The sequence below is a fragment of the Salmo salar genome, chromosome 28 (genome assembly GCF_965601325.2).
Source record: "Salmo salar chromosome 28, fSalSal1, whole genome shotgun sequence".
Taxonomy (NCBI): Eukaryota; Metazoa; Chordata; class Actinopteri; order Salmoniformes; family Salmonidae; genus Salmo; species Salmo salar.
The window spans coordinates 38,605,672-38,621,845 of NC_138318.1; the positions used below are offsets into that span (position 1 = coordinate 38,605,672).

Consider the following 16,174-nt stretch of genomic DNA (forward strand, 5'->3'; position numbering starts at 1 on the left):
CACTGAGTTCCCTGAATTCCTATCGGATCTTGTAGTCATAGCAGATAATATTCTAATTTTTGGTGACTTTAACATTCACATGGAAAAGTCCACAGACCCACTCCAAAAGGCTTTCGGAGCCATCATCGACTCAGTGGGTTTTGTCCAACATGTCTCTGGACCTACTCACTGCCACAGTCATACTCTGGACCTAGTTTTGTCCCATGGAATAAATGTTGTGGATCTAAATGTTTTTCCTCATAATCCTGGACTATCGGACCACCATTTTATTACGTTTGCAATTGCAACAAATAATCTGCTCAGACCCCAACCAAGGAGCATTAAAAGTCGTGCTATAAATTCTCAGACAACCCAAAGATTCCTTGATGCCCTTCCAGACTGCCTCTGCCTACCCAAGGACGTCAGAGGACAAAAATCAGTTAACCACCTAACCGAGGAACTCAATTTAACCTTGCGCAATACCCTAGATGCAGTTGCACCCCTAAAAACTAAAAACATCTGTCATAAGAAACTAGCTCCCTGGTATACAGAAAATACACGAACTCTGAAGCAAGCTTCCAGAAAATTGGAACGGAAATGGCGCCACACCAAACTGGAAGTCTTCCGACTAGCTTGGAAAGACAGTACCGTGCAGTATCGAAGAGCCCTTACTGCTGCTCGATCATCCTATTTTTCCAACTTAATTGAGGAAAATAAGAACAATCCGAAATTTCTTTTTGATACTGTCGCAAAGCTAACTAAAAAGCAGCCTTCGCAAATGGAGGATGGCTTTCACTTCAGCAGTAATAAATTTATGAACTTCTTTGAGGAAAAGATCATGATCATTAGAAAGCAAATTACAGACTCCTCTTTAAATCTGGGTATTCCTCCAAAGCTCCATTGTCCTGAGTCTGCACAACTCTGCCAGGACCTAGGATCAAGGGAGATACTAAAGTGTTTTAGTACTATATCTCTTGACGCAATGATGAAAATAATCATGGCCTCCAAACCCTCAAGCTGCATACTGGACCCTATTCCAACTAAACTACTGAAAGAGCTGCTTCCTGTGCTTGGCCCTCCTATGTTGAACATAATAAACGGCTCTCTATCCACCGGATGTGTACCAAGCTCACTAAAAGTGGCAGTAATAAAGCCTCTCTTGAAAAAGCCGAATCTTGATCCAGAAATTATAAAAAACTATCGGCCTATATCGAATCTTCCATTCCTCTCCAAAATTTTAGAAAAAGCTGTTGCACAGCAACTGACTGCCTTCCTGAAGACAAACAATGTATACGAAACGCTTCAGTCTGGTTTTAGACCCCATCATAGCACTGAGACTGCACTTGTGAAGGTGGTAAATGACCTTTTAATGACGTCAGACCGAGGCTCTGCATCTGTCCTCGTGCTCCTAGATCTTAGTGCCGCTTTTGATACCATCGATCACCACATTCTTTTGGAGAGATTGGAAACCCAAATTGGTCTACATGGACAAGTTCTGGCCTGGTTTAGATCTTATCTGTCGGAAAGATATCAGTTTGTCTCTGTGAATGGTTTGTCCTCTGACAAATCAATTGTAAATTTCGGTGTTCCTCAAGGTTCCGTTTTAGGACCACTATTGTTTTCACTATATATTTTACCTCTTGGGGATGTCATTCGAAAACATAATGTTAAATTTCACTGCTATGCAGACGACACACAGCTGTACATTTCAATGAAACATGGTGAAGCCCCAAAATTGCCCTCGCTAGAAGCCTGTGTTTCAGACATAAAGAAGTGGATGGCTGCAAACTTTCTACTTTTAAACTCGGACAAAACAGAGATGCTTGTTCTAGGTCCCAAGAAACAAAGAGATCTTCTGTTGAATCTGACAATTAATCTGGATGGTTGTACAGTCGTCTCAAATAAAACTGTGAAGGACCTCGGCGTTACTCTGGACCCTGATCTCTCTTTTGAAGAACATATCAAGACTGTTTCAAGGACAGCTTTTTTCCATCTACGTAACATTGCAAAAATCAGAAATTTTCTGTCCAAAAATGACGCAGAAAAATTAATCCATGCTTTTGTTACTTCTAGGCTGGACTACTGCAATGCTCTACTTTCCGGCTACCCGGATAAAGCACTAAATAAACTTCAGTTAGTGCTAAATACGGCTGCTAGAATCCTGACTAGAACCAAAAAATTTGATCATATTACTCCAGTGTTAGCCTCCCTACACTGGCTTCCTGTTAAGGCAAGGGCTGATTTCAAGGTTTTACTGCTAACCTACAAAGCATTACATGGGCTTGCTCCTACCTATCTTTCCGATTTGGTCCTGCCGTACATACCTACACGTACGCTACGGTCACAAGACGCAGGCCTCCTAATTGTCCCTAGAATTTCTAAGCAAACGGCTGGAGGTAGGGCTTTCTCCTATAGAGCTCCATTTTTATGGAATGGTCTGCCTACCAATGTGAGAGACGCAGACTCAGTCTCAACCTTTAAGTCTTTACTGAAGACTTATCTCTTCAGTAGGTCCTATGATTAAGTATAGTCTGGCCCAGGAGTGTGAAGGTGAACGGAAAGGCTGGAGCAACGAACCGCCCTTGCTGTCTCTGCCTTGCCGGTTCCCCTCTTTCCACTGGGATTCTCTGCCTCTAACCCTTTTACAGAGGCTGAGTCACTGGCCTACTGGTGTTCTTCCATGCCGTCCATGGGAGGGGTGCGTCACTTGAGTGGGTTGAGTCACTGACGTGGTCTTCCTGTCTGGGTTGGCGCCCCCCCCCCCCCCCCCCCCCCCCCCTTGGGTTGTGCCATGGCGGAGATCGTTGTGGGCTATACTCGGCCTTGTCTTAGGACGGTAAGTTGGTGGTTGGAGACATCCCTCTAGTGGTGTGGGGGCTGTGCTTTGGCAAAGTGGGTGGGGTTATATCCTGCCTGTTTGGCCCTGTCCGGGGGTATCATCGGATGGGGCCACAGTGTCTTCTGATCCCTCCTGTCTCAGCCTCCAGTATTTATGCTGCAGTAGTTTATGTGTCGGGGGGCTAGGGTCAGTCTGTTACATCTGGAGTATTTCTCTTGTCTTATCCGGTGTCCTGTGTGTATTTAAATATGCTCTCTCTAATTCTCTCTTTCTCTCTTTCTGTCTTTCTCTCGGAGGACCTGAGCCCTAGGACCATGCCTCAGGACTACCTGGTATGATGACTCCTTGCTGTCCCCAGTCCACCTGGCCGTGCTGCTGCTCCAGTTTCAACTGTTCTGCCTGCGGCTATGGAACCCTGACCTGTTCACCGGACGTGCTTGTTGCACCCTCGACAACTACTATGATTATTATTATTTGACCATGCTGGTCATTTATGAACATTTTAACATTTTAACATTTTGACCATGTTCTGTTTTAATATCCACCCTGCACAGCCAGAAGAGGACTGGCCACCCCTCATAGCCTGGTTCCTCTCTAGGTTTCTTCCTAGGTTTTTGGCCTTTCTAGGGAGTTTTTCCTAGGGAGTTTTTCCTAGCCACCGTGCTTCTTTCACATGCTTTGCTTGCTGTTTGGGGTTTTAGGCTGGGTTTCTGTACAGCACTTTGAGAATATCAGCTGATGTACGAAGGGCTATATAAAAATAAATTTGATTTGATTTGATTTGATTTGATCCCCCTCTCCTCTCTACGGCATCCCCCTCTCCTCTCTACGGCAGCCTCCTCTCCAGTCTCTGGCATCCCCCTCTCCTCCCTACGGCATCCTCCTCTCCTCCCTACGGCATCCCCCTCTCCTCCCTACGGCAACCTCCTCTCCTCCCTACGGCAGCCTCCTCTCCTCCCTACGGCAGCCTCCTCTCCTCCCTACGGCATCCTCCTCTCCTCCCTACGGCATCCTCCTCTCCTCCCTACGGCATCCCCCTCTCCTCCCTACGGCATCCTCCTCTCCTCTCTACGGCAGCCTCCTCTCCTCTCTACGGCATCCTCCTCTCCTCCCTACGGCATCCTCCTCTCCTCTCTACGGCAGCCTCCTCTCCTCTCTACGGCAGCCTCCTCTCCTCTCTACGGCATCCTCCTCTCCTCCCTACGGCATCCTCCTCTCCTCCCTACGGCATCCTCCTCTCCTCTCTACGGCAGCCTCCTCTCCTCTCTACGGCAGCCTCCTCTCCTCCCTACGGCATCCTCCTCTCCTCCCTACGGCATCCTCCTCTCCTCCCTACGGCATCCCCCTCTCCTCCCTACGGCATCCCCCTCTCCTCCCTACGGCATCCTCCTCTCCTCCCTACGGCATCCTCCTCTCCTCTCTACGGCATCCTCCTCTCCTCCCTACGGCATCCTCCTCTCCTCTCTACGGCATCCTCCTCTCCTCCCTACGGCATCCTCCTCTCCTCTCTACGGCATCCTCCTCTCCTCTCTACGGCATCCTCCTCTCCTCTCTACGGCATCCTCCTCTCCTCCCTACGGCATCCCCCTCTCCTCTCTACGGCAGCCTCCTCTCCTCCCTACGGCATCCTCCTCTCCTCTCTACGGCAGCCTCCTCTCCTCTCTACGGCATCCTCCTCTCCTCTCTACGGCAGCCTCCTCTCCTCTCTACGGCAGCCTCCTCTCCTCTCTACGGCAGCCTCCTCTCCTCTCTACGGCAGCCTCCTCTCCTCTCTACGGCATCCTCCTCTCCTCTCTACGGCAGCCTCCTCTCCTCCCTACGGCATCCCCCTCTCCTCTCTACGGCAGCCTCCTCTCCTCCCTACGGCATCCTCCTCTCCTCTCTACGGCAGCCTCCTCTCCTCTCTACGGCAGCCTCCTCTCCTCTCTACGGCAGCCTCCTCTCCTCTCTACGGCAGCCTCCTCTCCAGTCTCTGGCATCCCCCTCTTCTCTTACTTGATGACTTTCAGTTTGATGTGATGTATAGACCTGTTTCAAGTCAAAACAGCCAGTGTTAGTTCAGTTGATTTGATCGTCTGTCTCCCTGTGATTTAGAGGTAACCCGAGGCAATGCCAGCTCAGCTAAATCCCATCTCTCCCATCCCTACCCATCAGGCCCTGCTTCATTCATTATACCCAGAGGGATCCGTTATGATTTCACCCAGGTTATTACTTATGACAGCGTTTAGTCAGGCCCTGTTTGCTGTAATATAAATGTCCCTCCTGTGGCCCAATGCTAAATCGGCAGTCAAGTCTCCCTGTCTCTACTCTCCCCGTCTCCAGGAAGTGAACACACTTCCTATCCTTCACACACGAGACGCACACACACACTGATAGACGCACATGCAGGCAGGCACGTGCACACACACACACACACACACACACACACACACACACACACACACACACACACAAACATACTCTCATGATCATCTGTTTGAGGAAGAAGCCACGTTTAATCAGCCCACACGCGGTCCCCCCCCCCCCCCCCCCAACGCTCCCTCCCTGAAACCTTGATGAAATTGCTCAGTGATTGATCACACTGACATTTGGCACCCGATACGGCTGTAAATAAATACATAGTCGTAAATATCTTCTATGATAGAATAACAGCACTTAGGCCTATATGGGTCATTCTACAGAAGTGGGGGGTGTAAAAAAAAAAATATATATATATAACATTCGTATTTGTATCCTATTTTTCCCCAGACTTTTAGCACACGTGTTCCAGGTAGATATATATATATATATATATATATATATATATACTACTCACACGCTTTGTATTGCATATTTGACATATTATCCATATTATGGATATCCTTAATTAAGGATATTATCCATATCCTTAATTCATTACAACCCCACTAAATTTGTCACTACGGAAAACATATCGAACACGTTTAAATAAAGGGAGAACCGAGTGTAGGGATCATGTTGATGAAACCTTCTATTGCGGATTCATTTCAGAAATTTTATTTTCACACTAAATTAACAAAAAATAGTAAAACCAGGATTTTTAACCTGATTTTCAAAACCTTTAAATTGAAGAAGTGAGAAATATATACATCTCTATTGTTTTCTGTAAATGTTCAATATTGATGGTTTGAATATGAAACTTGTTGATTGATTTTTATATTTTTTATTTAATGAATTGTATTAATGTCTAAAAATATCGCTTTAGCTATCTTTATTTTGGCAGGGTAGAGGGCGGCTGGGTACAATACATTACATCTGTATAGCACATTAGACCGTTTTTTTTGGGGGCCAGATGTCAATGTTTTGCCTCTTGGAAGGTTTGAGCCTCCCCCCCTGCAGGCTATGCATCTCAAATACTCTACGCTTTTTTTTCCCTGGAGTGTGCACTTGTCCACTACCCTTATGGTGGTCCTCTAGCTCAGTTGGTAGAGAATGGCGCATGCAACTTTAAAATGAAGATGGTGTCAATGGAGCTGCCACAGAAAGATGAGACTGACCTCTATATACACTACAAAACTATGTGGACCCCGAACATCTCATTCCAAAATCATGGGCATTTAATATGGAGTTGGTGTCCCTCCCCCCCATTTTGCTGCTGTAACAGCCTTCCCACGCTTCTGGGAAAGGCTTTCCACTAGATGTTGGAACGTTGCTGTGGGGACTTTCTTCCATTCAGCCACAAGAGCACTAGTGAGGTTGGGGCGATTAGGTCTGGCTGGCTCGCAGTCGGCGTTCCAATTCATCCCAAAGGTGTTCGATGGGGTTGAGGTCAGGGCTCTGAAACCAACTTCATGAAGCTCCTGACAAACAGTTATTGTTCTGACGTTGCTTCCAGAGGTAGTTTGGAACTCAGTAGTGAATGTTGCAACCGAAGACATGATTTTTTTACGTGCTACGCGCTTCAGCACTCGGCGTTCCCGTTCTATGAGCTTGTGTGTCCTACCACTTCGCGGCTGAGCCGTTGTTGCTCCTAGACGTTTCCACTTAACAATAACAGCACTTACAGTTGACCGGGGCAACTCTAGCAGGGCAGACATTTTACAAAATGACTTTTTGGAAGGTGACATTCTATGACTGTGCAACGTTGAAAGTCACTGAGCTCTTCAGTAAAGCCATTCTACTGTCTGTGTTTGTCTATGGAGATTGCATGGCTGTGTGGTTTGTTATTGTTTATTCATGCATGATTAAAACCCAATAGGCTAATGTCACAGTTGAGCTCTTGTTTTTAAACAAACATAAACAACTAAACATAAACAAACCTCTTCTCTTCCTCTCCAAGGATCTGGAGCCTGACGCCGTTCATCATCTGTTTGGGTCTCTGCTGCCTGAAATGGTCCAATTAGCACTGAGGGTGTCTGAGCTGTGTAGCAAGGTAACTACATCTGTCTGTGCCTGTCCTGTCTACCCACTGAATCATTCACATGCTGTGGTGTTATACGACGCACAAGCTCAAAACATGACACAGTATCTAAGCTGTACGCAAAGGTAACATCAGGGTTAACACCCCTGTGAGTGGGGTTAACATGCTTTTCTCTAAATAGTGAACTACTTTTGACATGTGCACTACTTTTGACCAGGGCTTAAGTGAAAAGTAGTGCACTATATATAGGGATTAGGGTGCTATTTGGGAAACTGCCCTGGATGGACAATGCCGATCTCTAGCCGGAACACATTCGTTAGCAGGCCGTCCGGAACCTGTCAGCCAATCAGTCAATAATCACATTGCTCCCTAGTGGGAAGTCCAAGATTGAGCTCTGGGAATTTGCAAAAAAAATAAAAACAATGTTTTGGACTGAAATGTGCTTTTTGAATGTAATATAGCAGGGATAATTTCACATGATTTGTTGGATTCTGTATGCTTTTAAATGCATAATTTAAAATGTGTATGTGTATACACACACACACACATTTCAATTATGCAAAAAACAAGTATTATATATAATACTTGTTATATAATACTTGTTTATATATATATATATATATATATGCTTTTAAATGCGTAATTAAAAGGTTTATGTGTGTATGTACATATACATATACATTTTAATTATGCATTTCAAAGCATATATATATTTTATACTTATTTTTTGCACAATAACATAAACAGTTGTGCAATAATTCATAATACAGGAATTTTCTTTTCATGCCCAACCACCACCCACACCCATCTACCCACAACTAGGGCTGTTGTGGTGACTGTATTACCGCCACACCAGTGGTGACAGTCATGAAGGCAGTCAAATTCCACGTGACCGTTTAGTCACAGTAACTAGGCTTCTCCAAGCTCTGATGCTGCTGCTGGTCATTAGCAACCTACCAAACTTGTTAACTGCCTGGTAGTCGGCACTCTATTGTTCCTCTAATCACTCTGACGTCAATGCAAATGTATTTGAAAAATGAGCGCTCATGTTGCGCAACATTTCAATAGGTTATGCAATTGCGTGAGAAAATAGAGTGATGGCCTCAACTAAAAAGAGGAGAATCAGCTTTCTATAGGCTAGGCCTACTATTTTTATTTCTCAGCTTTCCTAATATTAAGCATATTGCTTTTCTTTACAACATGAATACAGCCTGACTGTCATGAAGAAGAAAAAACACAGGGGAAGCGTCCTCCATTCGTTATTTAAGTGTTATTTTCCTGCTGTCCCTGTTTCGAGACAGTGCATGAAAATGGTCCATTCTAAGTCAAAACTAATTTCACACATATATATATATATATATATAGTTGAAATTAGAAGTTTACATACACTTATGTTGGAGTCATTAAAAGTTGTTTTTCAACCACCATAAATTTCTTGTTAATTAACTTTAGTTTTGACAAGTCGGTTAGGACATCTACTTTGTACATGACACAAGTCATTTTTCCAACAATTGTTTACAGACAGATTATTTCACTTATAATTCACTGTATCACAATTCCAGTGGGTCAGAAGTTTACATACACTAAGTTGACTGTGCCTTTAAACAGCTTGGAAAATTCCAGAAGATGATGTCATGGCTTTAGAAGCTTCTGATAGGCTAATTGACATCATTTGAGTCAATTGGAGGTGTACCTGTGGATGTATTTCAAGGCCTACCTTCAAACTCAGTGCCTCTTTGCTTGACATCATGGGGAAAATCAAAATAAATCAGCCAAGACCTCAGAAAAGTCTGGTTCATCCTTGGGAGCAATTTCCAAACGGCTGAAGGTACCACGTTCATCTGTACAAACAATAGTACGCAAGTATAAACACCATCGGGCCACGCAGCCGTTATACCGCTCAGGAAGGAGACGCATTCTGTCTCCTAGAGATGAACGTACTTTGGTGCAAAAAGTGCAATTCAATCCCAGAACAACAGCAAAGGACCTTGTGAAGATGCTGGAGGAAACAGGTACAAAGTATCTATATCCACAGTAAAACGAGTCCTATATCGACATAACCTGAAAGGCCGTTCAGCAAGGAAGAAGCCACTGCTCCAAAACCGCCATAAAAAAGCCAGACTACGGTTTGCAACTGCATATGGGGACAAAGATCGTACCTTTTGGAGAAATGGCCACTGGTCTGATGAAACAAAAATAGAACTGTTTGGCCATAATGACCATCGTTATGTTAGGAGGAAAAAGGGGGAGGCTTGCAAGCCGAAGAACACCATCCCAACCGTGAAGCACAGGGGTGGCAGCATCATGTTGTGGGGGTACTTTGCTGCAGGAGGGACTGGTGCACTTCACAAAATAGATGGCATCATGAGGATGGAAAATTATGTGGATATATTGAAGCAACATCTCAAGACATCAGTCAGGAAGTTAAAGCTTGGTCGCAAATGGGTCTTCTAAATGGACAATGATCCCAAACATACTTCCAAAGTTGTGGCAAAATGGCTTAAGGACAACAAAGTCAAGGTATTGGAGTGGCTATCACAAAGCCCTGACCTCAATCCTCTAGAAAATGTGTAGGCAAAACTGAAAAAAGCGTGTGCGAGCAAGGATGCCTACAAACCTGACTCAGTTACACCAGCTCTGTCAGGAGGAATGGGCCAGAATTCACCCAACTTATTGTAGGAAGCTTGTGGAAGGCTACCAAAATGTTAGACCCAAGTTAAACAATTTAAAGGCAATGCTACCAAATACTAATTGAGTGCATGTAAACTTCTGACCCACTGGGAATGTGATGAAAGAAATAAAAGCTGAAATAATTCATTCTCTCTACTATTATTCTGACATTTCACATTCTTAAAATAAAGTGGTGATCCTAACTGACCCAAGACAGGGAATTTTTCATAGGATTAAATGTCAGGAATTGTAAAAAACTGAGTTTAAACGTATTTGGCTAAGGTGTATGTAAACTTCAACTGTATACACTATATTGTGTGTGTTAAGACAAGTTTAAATCAGGAATGGTCTGATGGGTGACAATATTAGCCTATCACTTGTGAATGATGCTCAGCATAAAAAAACAATGCTTTTCTTTTGCAACTTTTTCGAATCGCACATCTCATGTAGCTAGCCCATAGGCCTGTATGTTTTTTTAATAAGGTTTGTATCACAGTGGCCAAATAACTTCTTAAAATTAAGCATATTAATCCACTTTACAAGGGGTGTAGAGCCTAACTGGCATATATAAGCAGCGTGTTGAGTTTCATGTTTGGGGGAAGATAATTTTCACCATATTAAACCTTTATATTAAAAGCATTACATGCATAATTGCATTTGAGGTCACTTTTGATAATGGTGTTATTATTAAACATCTAAACCTATAGACCAACCTTTGTAAAGTTACATTAATAACTCTAAATGAAGCATATAGGAACACGTATTTCTTTGTTAACCGCTCAACACGGAATCGCCCCATGTGTGCACTCCCTCAAATCGTTTGGAGAAAACCTCCTATCTTATTCAGCTTTGTTCAATTGTATTCTTCATACTATAAAATAAAGCCACAGAATTCTAAGCAAATCTTGTCTCTTATATTACATGGATTTATTAGACTTTTCTCAAATGTAGATGTTCCAAAGGTCTGCATCAGTGTGGAAGCCAGGAGATAATTTTTTTATTTTTTTAATGTTAATTAACGTTCAATTACCCATGAGACCTACAGTTATTGCTTAACAATCACTGGTTGACAGAATTTCGTGAACCGCCACAGCCCTACCAAAACTGCAGAGCTTTTATCACGTTAGACAGGAAATCCAACTGGCAAATGTTTTAGTTGTGAATTCTATACTGTAATTAGATCACCTGGAGCGGTGATGCACAACAAGGCTCTGGTCTCTCGTGTCGTTGTGTGCTTGTAAACAAACACCATGTGACTGGGGACTACCTGTAAGCTTCATAATGAACAATAATGTGACAGGTGAAATGAAGAATGCAATCTGCTTTATCTCCTAACGGTATTGCACAGGTTGACTGCAGGGATTTACTTTAAGTTGCTACAAATATTCAAATGTATAAAAAAATATTTAAAAAATTCTAGAAATAGTTTCAACGGTATTGAGGATATTGGGAAAAACCATCATGTGGCTTTTTCCCAAATACCCCGTTATATGGTATATACCTCCACAAGCCTTAGGCTACATGTTCAAATGTTATAGACCATTCCCTGAAATGAGCATCAGTGAACCCCCCCCCCCCCCCCAAAAAAAATAGAAAGACCTTGGCATTTTGCATAGACAACTAGATTCTACAGCACAAGCAGATTCAGAGCCGCCAGATTAGACTTAACTTGGCCATAAAGAGTCAGCTACTCTGAGATGGATTGAGCCTCTTGAAATCTATTGGTTTTCTGTGAGTTGCTGCTGGAGCCTGGACCAGAGATTAATGGAAGGCCCAAGCCGAATGGGCTCAGTCCCCATTACATTCCTCCTCTCTCTGACTAACACCAAATTGGGAACTGGCGCCGATCTAGCTCTCTGATTTATGTATTGAATGTGTCAGCAGTCATGACGGTGTGCAAAGAGTCACTTGTATTCTCTTGATTTGAACAAGGAACAAAAAACGACCTTCATCATTTTTCCTTAACCACCATTTTGTGAAAAGGGTTATTATTCTCTGTCGTCATGGTGCCTTTTGTAGCAGGGTTTTGTGCCGATTTAGGACGAATCTGGTCTAGTGTGTGTGTGTGTGTGTGTGTGTGTATCGTCTATCCTACATTAGTCTCCTTCCACTGTGCTCTTTTTCACTTACATTTTATGCCAAAAAATGACTACCACTTACGTTAAAGGCATTGTGTATTTGCTAACCCTCAATCTGGATGAGTAATTTAGCCCTACTTGTGTTAAATAGATTATAGATGACCCTTGACTGTGATTAAGGCTATGCTGGTTGATTTCAACATCCCACGAGTAGGGCCTAAATTAGTCTTGTTAATGTACTTAATATCATTCAGCTGCCTTGTTTTAATAAATGACCAAACAAATTATTTTGACCTCCCTTTATCAAAACCTTGTCTGCTTCCAAAATGGCACCCTATTTGAAATATCGTTGTTTCCCCAACTCCAGTCCTCCCCAACAGTACACATTTTATTGTAGCCCCAGACAAACACACCTGATTCAACTTGTCAACTTATCATCATCAAGCCCTCAGTGAGTTGAATCAGGTGAGTTTGTCCGGGGATACAATAAAATGTGTGCTGTTGGTGGGGGTACTGGAGGACTGGAGTTGGGAAACACTGCCCTATATAGTACACTACTCTTAACCAGAGCCCTATATAGTACACTACTCTTAACCAGAGCCCTATATAGTACACTACTGTTGACCAGAGCCCTATATAGTACACTACTGTTGACCAGAGCCCTATATAGTACACTACTCTTAACCAGAGCCCTATATAGTGCACTACTGTTGACCAGAACCCTATATAGTACACTACTGTTGACCAGAACCCTATATAGTACACTACTGTTGACCAGAACCCTATATAGTACACTACTGTTGACCAGAACCCTATATAGTACACTACTCTTAACCAGAGTCATAGGATGCCATTTCATACGCACCTTTATCTTTTCTTAAGTCTATCCTGCTCCTTAAGGAATGAATGAACCAATCAATTGCCATGTTTTAGGAACAGGCAGGAACCCTGGTGCTTTAAATGGCCAAAGTCATTATGTTGACCTCCTTCAATCACCGCTTTGGCCGTTTACTCCACTACTCCTATTTTACTCCAGATTTACTCCACTACTACACATTTACTCCACTACTGCTATTTTACTCCATTACTCCTATTTTACTCCATTACTCCTATTTTACTCCACTACTCCTATTTTACTCCTGTTTTACTCCTATTTTACTCCACTACTCCTATTTTACTCCTGTTTTACGCCATTACTCCTATTTTACTCCTATTTTACTCCACTACTCCTATTTTACTCCTATTTTACTCCATTACTTCTATTTTACTCCTATTTTACTCCTATTTTACTCCATTACTCCTATTTTACTCTTATTTTACTCCACTACTCCTATTTTACTCCTATTTTACTCCATTACTCCTATTTTACTCCTATTTTATTCCTGTTTTACTCCATTTCTCCTATTTTACTCCTATTTTACTCCACTACTCCTATTTTACTCCTATTTTACTCCATTACTCCTATTTTACTCTTATTTTACTGCATTACTCCTATTTTACTCCACTACTCCTATTTTACTCCTATTTTACTCCTGTTTTACTCCATTACTCCTATTTTACTCCACCACTCCTATTTTACTCCTATTTTACTCCATTACTCCTATTTTACTCCATTACTCCTATTTTACTCCACTACTCCTATTTTACTCCTTTTACTCCACATTTACACCACGTTTACTCCATTACTCCTATCTTACTTAACGTTTACTCCACGACTCCTATTGTACTCCACATTTACACCACATTTACTCCACTACTGCTATTTTACTCCACTACTGCTATTTTACTCCATTACTCCTATTTTACTCCACATTTACACCACATTTACTCCACTACACCACGTTTACTCCACTAAGAAATCAAGCAACTGTAAGTCTCTCAGGATAAGAGCGTCTGTTAAATGACTTAAATGCAAGTCGAGAAATGTTGTGTCTTTTCCCCAGCCAATCCCTCTGCTGAAGGAAGGGATGAACCACTCCATCACCCTGTCTCAGGTGCAGGTGGCTTCTCTATTGGCCAACGCCTTCTTCTGTACCTTCCCCCGACGCAACTCCAGGAAGTCAGAATACTTCAACTACCCTGACATCAACTTCTACAGGTACTACTTACTATCTGTTTCATGTAGTCATATTATCATATAACATTAGGATATTCCCCTGACATCAACTTCTGCAGAAAGGTGTACGTTTACCCTCCGTCCTCTTTGATCACAGAGGAGGCACATTTTTGTAAAATAGTTCATATATATATATAATAATATATATAATAATAATAATATTATATATATATATAATAATATTTATTTATTTATTATAAATATATATTTATTATAAATATATATATATATATATATATATATATTTATTATAAATATATATTTATTATATATATATTATAAATATATATTTATTTTATAATAATAATAATATAAAATATTTACTAAATAAACTAAAGTAAAATTCAATCAAAAAGTAACACAAGAAATATACATAACAATAACGGAGCTATGTACATGGGCTACCGATACCGAGTCAATGTGCGGGAGTACAGGGTTATCTGGGGGCTACAGGTTTATCGAAAAAATTGTCCGTAGAGCTCTGAGACAGGATTGTGTCGAGGCACAGATTTATTTTTTTATTTAACCTTTATTTAACTAGGCAGTTCAGTTAAGAACAAATTCTTATTTACAATGACGGCCTACCCCGGCCAAACCTGGACAACGCTGGGCCAATTGTGCGCCGCCCTGTGGGACTCGCAATCAAGGCCGGCTGTGATACAGCCTGGATTCGAACCAGGGACTGTAGTGACGCCTCTTACACTGAGATGCAGTGCCTTACACCGCTGCTCCACTCGGCAGCCTGGGGAAGGGTACCACAAAATGTCTGCAGCATTGAAGGTCCCCAATAATGTAAATAGTCCTGGTGGCCATTTCATATCGTCTTGGGATTTGACATGTTCTGACCATAACTGCCATGGTCATTGGTCATTCTATCGGACAGTCCACATAATCTGATATGACCTATGAGATTCCATAGCTTCTCAAACTTGGGTAGGAATGACCGTTAAACATTTACAATTTGGATTTCTATCAGTTCTCTGTGTTCTGAGGTACAGTACCAGTCAAAAGTTTGGACACACCTACTCATTCCAGGTTTATTTTTTTAATTTTTTTTTACTGTTTTCTACATTATAAAATAATAGTGAAGACATCAAAACTATGAAATATCACACATGAAATCATGTAGTAACAAAAAAAAAGAGATTTTATATTTTAGATTCTTCAAAGTAGCCACCCTTTGCCTTGTTGACAGCTTTGCACACTCTTGGCATTCTCTCAACCAGCTTCATGAGGTAGTCACCTGGAATGCATTTCAATTAACAGGTGTGCCTTGTTTATTTGTGGAATTTCTTTCTTTCTTAATGCGTTAAAGGCCAATCAGTTGTGTTGTGACACGGTAGGGTTGGTATTCAGAAGATAGCCCTATTATGGCAAGAACACCTCAAATAAGCAAAGACAAACGACAGTCCATTATTCCTTTATTCCTTTATTATTTTTTATTTTATAATTTTCTACATTGTAGAATAATAGTGAAGACATCAACACTATGAAATAACAAAAATGGAATCATGTATTATCCAAAAGTGTTAAACAAATCAAAAATATATTTTAGATTTTAGATTCTTCAAAGTTGCCACCCTTTACCTTGATGACAGCTTTGCACACTCTTGGCATTCTCTCAACCAGCTTCAAGAGGTAGTCACCTGGAATGCATTTCAAGTAACAGGTGTGCCTTGTTAAAATGAATTCCTGCATTTGAGCGAATCAGTTATATTGTGACAAGGTAGTGGTGGTAAACAGAAGATAGCCCTATTTGGTAAAAGACCAAGTTCATGTAATGGCACGAACAGCTCAAATAAGCAAAGACAAACGACATTCCATTATTCCTTTAAGACATTGTCAGTAAATCCAAAACATTTCAAGAACTTTGAAAGTTTCTTCAAGTGCAGTCGCAAAAACCATCAAGCGCTGTGATGAAACTGGCTCTCATGAGGACCGCCACAGGAACGGAAGTTCATTAGAGTTACCAGCCTCAGAAATTACAGCACAAATAAATGCTTCACAGAGTTCAAGTAACAGACACATCTCAACATCAACTGTCCAGAGGAGACTGCGTGAATCCGGCCTTCATGGTAGAATTGCTGCAAAGAAACCACTACTAAAGGACACCA

At 41.9% G+C, this 16,174-nt stretch overlaps 1 protein-coding gene across 2 annotated transcripts in view; it reads left to right on the plus strand.

Annotated features, from left to right (window-relative positions):
- Positions 1-16,174, plus strand: part of LOC106589925 (poly(ADP-ribose) glycohydrolase) — a 109,239-nt gene that overhangs the window by 29,951 nt on the left and 63,114 nt on the right. For both annotated transcript variants that reach the window (XM_014180372.3, XM_014180373.3), the window contains 2 exons: positions 7,116-7,208; positions 13,888-14,042. In XM_014180372.3, coding sequence (XP_014035847.1) covers positions 7,116-7,208; positions 13,888-14,042 — 248 coding nt within the window. The remainder of the gene's footprint in view (positions 1-7,115; positions 7,209-13,887; positions 14,043-16,174) is intronic.